Source organism: Charadrius vociferus, unplaced genomic scaffold (genome assembly GCF_000708025.1).
Source record: "Charadrius vociferus isolate BGI_N301 unplaced genomic scaffold, ASM70802v2 scaffold877, whole genome shotgun sequence".
Classification (NCBI taxonomy): Eukaryota; Metazoa; Chordata; class Aves; order Charadriiformes; family Charadriidae; genus Charadrius; species Charadrius vociferus.
In genome coordinates, this window is record NW_009649116.1 from 306,246 (window position 1) to 315,130 (window position 8,885).

At 45.9% G+C, this 8,885-nt stretch overlaps 1 protein-coding gene across 1 annotated transcript in view; it reads right to left on the reverse strand.

The window, feature by feature from the left end:
- The window catches only part of SRSF4 (serine/arginine-rich splicing factor 4), a 22,727-nt gene that overhangs the window by 3,399 nt on the left and 10,443 nt on the right, over positions 1–8,885 (reverse strand). The window contains exons 2-4 of the mRNA XM_009888339.1: positions 4,395–4,542; positions 2,180–2,322; positions 1,170–1,282 (exon numbers count right to left, since the gene is read on the reverse strand). Of these exons, the coding sequence (XP_009886641.1) occupies positions 1,170–1,282; positions 2,180–2,322; positions 4,395–4,542 (404 nt within the window). The remainder of the gene's footprint in view (positions 1–1,169; positions 1,283–2,179; positions 2,323–4,394; positions 4,543–8,885) is intronic.

Sequence of the window (8,885 nt, forward strand, 5' to 3'; positions counted from 1 at the left end):
AGCCGACGGACAGGGCCACCTTTCAGCCGCTGCCGACTTCGGCTGCAACGCAAACGGGGCACAGAACTACGGTCCGGTCTGGTTTCAACCCAGCTACTCCCACCTTAAGTAAACTGAAATGAAAGCTATCCAAAAAAAGCAGTGCATCCAATAGAGGATTAATCATGCCATGCTCTACGTACGATTTTTAATACCAGAAGCAAAGACAAGCTATTGATGGGGTGAAGCATCAACAACAAAAGACATTGGAAGAATCTCGGTACGTACCTGGACTAGTGTTACATATTCAATTACACACCAGTTTCTACTACGTCAAAGTTTGTTTAGAACAAATTTTACACATCCTTAAAAGAGAACCATAAAAGACAGCGTTCCTGTAAGAACATGTGTTTTAACCATTGCTGCTAAGTTTGATAAGGAAACACTACCTTTTTGCAGCTACTAATGAAATTCTGCTCCCTGTCCTGCCCCCATCCACGATGCAGATAATCACGAGTCAACGCTTCACCTCCAGCGTACTCGGAGGAGGTGTGGGCTGTGGTGTTACCCAGTGCTTCCACTGCTGAGAAGCACGTTCCACTCCTCGGACTTTGAGAAAATAATAGCTTTTGGCAGAGGTTTTGCGCAATTGCTCATTCTGGAAGCATCCTTTCCCTGAATCTCTCTTTAAAACAGTTTTCCATGGGGTGGAAATTCTTAACAGGGACTGGGCAAGAACGATGCTGTCGTTTCCAAATAGCTCGAACAGCTTACAAGCTGATGAGTTAAATCCAAAGTGACAAGGGTGAAACTCCTCCATCTCTAGTGAATCCTACCACTGCCATGATTAAAGCCTGTTTTGACGAGGCTTAAGATGAGATAAAACACATCTGTACGTGACATCGGTTTGCGTTAAGGAAAAAAGTTATTCTCCCCACTGTCCAGTGACACCAAATCTGCAGGTGCAACCCCTAACGTCGCATTAATGATCGCATATATGCAAATACACTTCCATATTGACTTAATGAGTGCATTACTTCCAAAATGTACTTGCATGCATAGGAGCACACAGACTTACTGACAAGTTGGAGTCAGGAACACAGGTGTACACCGTTTGTTGAAACAGAAACTAACTTTTTTTACCCTTTGTGCTCTTTACTAGCGAGAGGGTAAAGAAAGGGGCCCCATACCTTAAGATCTTGCCAACTGCAGCGGCTTGACAAATTTTCCACAATCAATCTGTATTCTGTACGGGTAGGAGGACCGTACTTATCTCTTCCGCTTCTTCTATAACCATATCCACCTTTAGGAGGTGACAAGCAGACAGCAGTACTTCAGCTAGGGAAATGGAGCGCTCGCTCTACATCCCCGACGAAAACTGTTCTGCCCCGTATGATCGCAAAGACATTAAAAATTCACCCACCCGCCAGTCTAAATTCGACCCCCCCCCTTGTATAAGATGTTACAAATAGCCAAAACATTTAAAAAAAAAAATATTTACTACAAGCACGTAATTAAAAGGATGCACATAATTATAATTACGCTCAAATTAACATGCAATTAAATTTACGTTATTTTTAAAACAGCTTGAAAGAAGAAACCGAATTAAGCCAGTTTACTAATGTTACTTACATTGCTTAAAGGTTTTCTGAATATCTGACATGAATAAAGCTTTTCAGGCACCTATTTCAGATTAATCTCATCTGTCTCTAACCCTTGGGGTCCTCACCACCCAGGTCTAATGGGAAAAGGTTGCGGTCGTCACATGGCTTCCTTTTTTTTTGGGTCAGCCAAGGGCCACAAAGGTCAAAGAGCCACTCATGGAAAGGTAACCCAAGGTCAGCAAATGGAACGGGCAGTCATCTTAGCCTCAAAGGACTCTTTTAATTAAAACATTGAGGTCTTTGTTAAGTCTATGTTAAACATCACATTGCAAATAAACCATTCAAAGAGTTAAACGAAATGATAATAATAAAAAATGGTACAAGAAATTGTGTTTATTAATTTATCAATTAAAATAGTTTAATACAACAAACAAGTTAATAAATGTTCAGATCAACAGTTACATTTACAGTTACAGAACACTAGTCACAACTTCATATCATTTTCTTTTAAAATTACTTTTAAAAAAAAAACTATATGAGAAAAAAAATGTTTTATTTAAAATAAGTCACAGATACAAATGCATGTTAGTGCTTACTGCGTCCGGAACCGTAACTGCTGTCACGACGTGGGCCTCTGGCATGCTCAACGATCACTCTCTCCCCACAAAGATCTTTACCGTTGAGCTCATAAACGGCATCATCTGCATCTCGCAGATCATCAAACTCAACAAAACCGTACCTAGAGAGAGGGAGAGAAAAAGAATCACTGGGAAAGAGCTGAACCCGAGGTATCTGTCCCCAAAACCAACATCCCCTGGCAGGTTTCCGCAGAGCCCGAGGAGCACGTCTCTGCATACTGTCCTTTCCACGAACATCAGCTGCAGCCTCCTGAAGGCCACCTAAGGGGTCAAGGCCATGAGCAGTTCCCCCCCCAACCCAGTAAATATGATGCTACACTGCAGAATATTCAATAAATAATTCAATAAGTTTGCTTAACAGCAGCGAGGCTGAAATTGCATTGGACAGATGTTACTGTATATAAGTTCCACGGATTAGGATTTATCCTGATTTTTGAAGATTCCTGAGTTCCTTCCCGGTTCTATTAGGAAGCCACCTTAATTCCTACATTTCAAACGGAAGTATTTGTTCGCTTCTGTAACCACAAGTGGTCTGTACACCCTGCGTGAAGGTCCAACAAGAAATAAAATACGAAGGTCAGGAAAAGGGGTTTTGTTTTAACCAGACTCATTTTACTCTTGACTGTGGACAGTACTGATGGTTTGAGTAAGAAAAGGAACACGCTCAGAGAACGGGACACATCTCCCACCTGCCCGGATACCTGCTGCCTCCCATCTACCACCGAAGAAGCGTTTCATGCCCACTCTGTATTTCCAATATCCTAGCGTTTAAGAGAGCATGGCGAGTCCAAACCTTGTTACAGGACTCAAGAAGATGCAGCAACAGTAACGAGGAACAAGTTCCCCGGGCAAACGAGGAGTCACCTGAGGCCAAGGGGCCTCACCAGGGCAGCACAGGGTACGGGGCTGGAGGAGAACAGACAAAGTTTTGTGCTTGAAAAACATCTGCTGCACCAGCCTTGCTCATGACTTGGAAGTCCCGGGCAGATCAAGCACAAGAGGAAGGACAGAAAATGAAAAAAAAAAAAAAAAGTAACACTTAATTTCAACATTCAAATGAACATTTTAGCATGGGTTTCCTATTACCATAAATGAACACAACGCAGAGACAAAAGCTTGCAGACCACCGCTTGCCTGAAACGCTAAAGCCAGCGTTTCCAGAGTCATCTTCAGGGGTGCCACTGACAGCAGTGCCACCGGCAGGCTGCTGCACGTGCCTAATCCCTGTTGGCTCCAGATCCCAAAAGACTGTACATGAAGTTTTAAAATAATTTCTTACAGCTGGTGCTCAGGGACAAGCCGGTGACTTGCTTACAGTTGCAGAACAATCTCACAGCGGCACTGAAGCCAAACTCAAGCCACCGACTTCTATCCTGACAAGAATTAAACACCTACTTAAAAACCAACGTTGTGTAGATGCCTGTTATCCCAACGGGGCAGGGCAAGAGGACGAAAAGCACCCGAGTGCTGTTTATCAGAGTCTACCTGCAGCCGAAATCGCTCCTCCTTCAGTCACCTGCCGAGACCAGATCCAGGCGCCAGAGTCCCACAGGCGACGCTGCAGCCCCCCACACAACCGGGAGCTTCTTTGGCTGCTGGAGGCAAACACGTAATCCTGAACTCGGGTCTCAGCAAGCCAAGGGGGGAAATCCTTGTGGGTGCTGGTGTTTTAAATAATCCAGAAGAACAAACCCCCTGACACAAAAATGCTGCCCTCCTCTTTTAAGTCCCTTCATTTTTTAAGGTTTCGCGTTACCTCCCCAACCACGGCGCTACCAGCAGCTCCAGTTTTACTGCGTAACAGTACCTATAGTACCGAAATACTTCAGAATGAGTCCAAACACCGCAAATAAGGTAGCTGCTTTCTCATGCAAGTGCTGTAGTTTCATGGAAGAAACAAGCACGATTGATTTATAGCAATTCAAACAATCACAGTCATTATAAAACCATTCCAACTGCAACTTTCTTCCCTTCAATTCCAAAAATAGAGCAAGCCAGCTCAAACGTTTCAAACGAGATCTCACCCTGAAAGCAATTACTCCCAAGGTGAAGTGCCTGGTACGCACCAGCACTTTCCAGACTATAAATGCGCAGACATTTGAAGCTAGAATAACGGAGGAATAGCTGAATTCAATCAGAGCACGGTATTGAACTTGTTCTTCCCAAGAGTTACCCATGGGGGCAGTCAGTCACCCGCGTCGCCCAGCGGACAACACGCAGCACCTGCAGCAGCGCCGCGCTGCCCAGCACCGGCACACCGACACCGGTTCCTCCACTCGGCCTCCCACGGGAGTTTGCCCCAAAACACCGCCAAGAAGGTCCTACATTGAGAGAACGTGGTCTGGCCAAACCGTGACTAAGATATTCAGCCCTAGAATAAGATGCTACGCTGACGGAAAAGGGAAAAGCAAACGTTACAAGAAGAAACTTCTAATTTCTCTTTTTAAGACAAACAAGCAAGTTCGTACAAACCTTGAGACTACCTGCTTTTAAAGAAGACTAAAAATCATACCCCACATCACTCATAAATTAAAGTAATACATATTTAACCGGTGGATCAGTATAATATTGCACCGTACGATCTAAAAACATGAATCAAAAACTTCCTGAAGCAGTTTTACACCGTGGAAAGCCACAACTGCTGACACAGCCTTAACAGCAGCAATCTGAACCCGCTGTTAGATGACAGCAGCACAAGTAAATCTTCTTTTAAATGTCTACTATTACTACTTCATATGTGGCATAAAACTACTTACTAAAAATGTCAATGCAATTTACCTCAGCTAATGTGAAGCTACACCATTTTCTGTTCGTGTATCACAAGAGGAAAAAGCTACAGGAGCACATCCTCGTCCCAAGCAATTCCCGTAAACGGAACCTCCTAAAAGGTGGGGGTTTGTTTATTAAATCCAAAGTGAAAGGGAAAATAAAAGGCAGGTCCTCATCTTTCTCCTCCTTTCAGCTGCTCCCCCACAGGCAGTGCTTATGAAGCCTGCTGGCTTCCCAGCCGGCTCCGCACCCTCCTCTCCACCCCAGCCCACCAGGACCAGCATGAAGCCCACTTCTACAGCATTCCCCAGGTGCCAGTTTTTGCCCATTACTCATCAACGGCTGATGCTGGAGCTGCGGTGGAGCCCAAAAGCACAAGTCCCATGCGTCGAGAAGGACCTCAAAGCTCCTGTCCCTCCCCTTCGGCAACACAGGCTCGAAATCCACGAAGGCCTACAAAAAAGCTGGAGAGGGACTTTTGACAAGGGCATGGAGTGATAGGACAAGCGGGAATGGCTTGTCCTATCACTGGAATAGGGGAGATTTAGACGGGATATCAGGAAGAAATTACTTTTGTGAGGGCAGTGAGCCCCTGGGGCAGGTTGCCCTGAGAAGCTGTGGCTGCCCCATCCCTGGAGGTGTTCAAGGCCAGGTTGGACGGGGCTTGGAGCAACCTGGGCTGGGGGGAGGTGGCCCTGCCCAGGGCAGGGGGTGGCACTGGATGGTCTTCAAGGTCGCTTCCAACCCAAACCATTCTGTGATTCTAAGTTTAGAGGGACAGCAATCCATCTGAGCTCGACTGATGGCTGCAGGGTGGATTCAGCAGGTTCCCAATGAAAAGAGGGCTCAACTCTGGCCCCGGTCTCCTCTCAGCTGATCAAGCCAACGGTTTGGCAGCTTTCTGAATTTCCTATTACACAATTGCTTCGTACAGACAGATGTGCTCAAAACAAGCGCGTTGCACCTTGTCGTGCCTCTGATGCCTGTGGATGTGCAAGGTTGGAGCAAGCAAGCATCGACACGAGCAGCTGCAGAGGAAATGCATGAAAAAAATGATTCCTGGCTTCAGCTTCATTTGGAATAAAGAACATGACGTGTCCAGCCCTAAAAAACACTCCTGAAAGTTAACTTGCAGGCGGCTCACGATCCGCTGGGGATGCTCGCCCAGCCCGGAGCTGGGGAGGGGAACGGCAGAGCCGTGGGCAGCACTCTGCCTGTCCGTCCGTCCACTGGTCCTCCAGCTCCCGGGGGGCCACAGCCAGGAGGGAACATCAGGGCCTCAGCAAGGAAAAGCATCTTCAGGCCGCTTGGAACAACACTCATTTAAATGACTCACTGAAGTTACAACCTCGGAAAATATCTGAATTTCAATACTTGAAACTATTTAAATGTAATTTAAGATTCGTTCGCAATTCTTTTAAGTTTCTGCACTAATGACAAACATCGCTGAGAATCTCCACTCTTCCAGCACAGCTCAACACCTTAAAGCAAAAAGAAATTGAAATCTCACCTTATTCACCCATTTATCAGCAAAGCAAAAAAAAACCAAACCAAACCACAACCCACAAATTCACTGGAATTAAAACCCCATTCGCCAGACGGTCACCCTGCCGTCACCTGGGTGTACTGGGTATCATCATGCTGTGACACCAATTTGATAGTTTTTTAAATACCAGTTGCTCTAATTGAAGTTGATGGGCACGAAATATTTTGGTGGGGAGGGCGCAGGGAAATCGAATCACTTCTCTTTGGGCAACAAACACAGGCTTTGCACCCAGCTAGATGGAAAAACTGAAGTTTGAAGCTTTCAGTTTCGATCCGTGTTCCTCAGTCCGTTGGAGAAGTTACATCCCTTTGTCTTGCAGATATTTTTGAGGACGAAGCCGTGATTTCTCGCAGACTGGCCAGGCTGATGCAGGGCAGGTACATACACAGGGACAACTATTTTTTAAGCTACTGAGATTGCAGGTTGGTTTTCCCATCAATGAGAGCTTGCAGCTCTTAGAGTTATTACAGCCAGCTTTTAGCATGTTTTTAGAAGATAAAAAAAGCAGGCTGAAAAGTCCAATTTTCTGGTCACTTAGTACATAGACTACTGCCGGGCACAGCTCCGGTTGGCAATGCCATTCTGAGTAGGAAAAAAGAATACGAAAACTATGAGCATACAATTCAAAATTGCAACTTAGAACAGAGAATCCTACAGAAACTGGATTTTTATTTTCCCCATTCTCTTCTCGGGTAAACACCATGTTGAGCCTTTGAATTGCAAGCTTAAATTACAATTAGCAGCAGGCGAGACGCAGCTAAGCTCTTAGGGCTCTGCTGTATCACATTGCGGTTTCATCCTCTTGCTCAAGCGTTTCAGCTTCGCTGCTCAGATACCGACGGGCTAATCTCCCGCTGCTGGCTGCGCACCGAAGATAGCCCACACATTTCCAGAAGAAACCGAAGGGATCTCTCCTGTCAAACACCATGCAGTGATTTTTAATCGTTTGCTAAGCACTACTAAAAATAAGTCGTGGAGAAAGGCTCAGAGGGCGAAGAAAACCGACCGCGGAGCACCCCGGCAAAAGCCCAGCGCCAGGCTGTCCCAAGTCCAGACACACACAGTCTCACAGCTCAAGGAAATTCTTTGTCAAAGTGGAATTTAACTACAAACCACCTGCAGCCCGTTGAAAGAACTTCAGAATACGCAACTAAAAAAGGAATTAAATTGTTGAATCAGTCCCAGAAATACAGACCGAGCTCTACCTAAGCCACAGCTGGAGCAACCCGCCACAGAAGCGGCCAACCACAAGGGGAAGGACAACTTCACTACATTAAGTTTCCCGTATTCTTTCCATCACCCGCAACTTTTGAACTCTGTCTCCCCCAAGTGAAGTTACAAAAACGACTTTAGCTCTAGAATAACGTGTAATGCATAGGGAGCGCCTGGATTTTAGACACAGGGGGGCTGTGCCCTCCTCCCCTCCGTAACTGTTACCCTTCATACTTAAAACACCACAAATTTGGGCTGCTCAAGCACGGCCGTAAGTGGACCCCCGCACCCGCACCCCCTCCCCGCAGACGATTTCTAAACGCCGAGCCGGGATCGCAGCGCTGGTCCTGGGTAGGTATTTTTCTATAAAGCAAAAAGCCAAGTCCGTTAGCCATGTTAACTCGGGAGTTCTACAGCCGCCAAGAAAGTTTGGGATTTCTTCCAACATCTGTCTATGAAACAAAAATATTTAATTTGGAGGCTTTAAACAGCTACAGGAAAACTGACACCACCACCACCACCCCCAAAAAAACCCCCACCCAACTTTCAAGGATACACAGTAGGACTGGAAAACTGAGCACTCAAATATTTCAGGTGTGGGCAATCTTCAGCGTCACCTGAGGATGTGTTGGTGACACCACTGACACGTGCACACTTGTTTCTTTTAATAATGCCTTTTATTCATCTTATAAACCAGTTATATGTCCTCCTGCCAGTACAACCAGTGCTTAAACTTAATGAGCCTTATTTTTTTTTTTTAAAAAAAGCTCAAGGACTAACTTTTACAAGAGATTCCCCTTCTCAACCTCTGAAGCAACAATAATAATTGGCTCTCCTGGCTAAAGACAATAAAATCTGCATTCCACTCGCTCTTCCTAAGGAAGCCTTCAGGTTGGGTTTCTTGTAAAAAGTAAAGACGCCAACACACACCAGGCTTTAAGTGTTGGGGGGGGGACGACGACACGGGGGACACGACAAAAAGCCCCACCAAAAAAACAGTAATTTGTTTTCTCTTGGAAAAGAAAACCCACTCTCCCCTGGAAGGCCTCGGGCAGCACCGGCGGAGCAGGACCTGACCCCTGGGGATGGGGCGAGGGTTTGGCCGCTGGAGCCGCACTCGGGGCAGGGCTTGGGGGG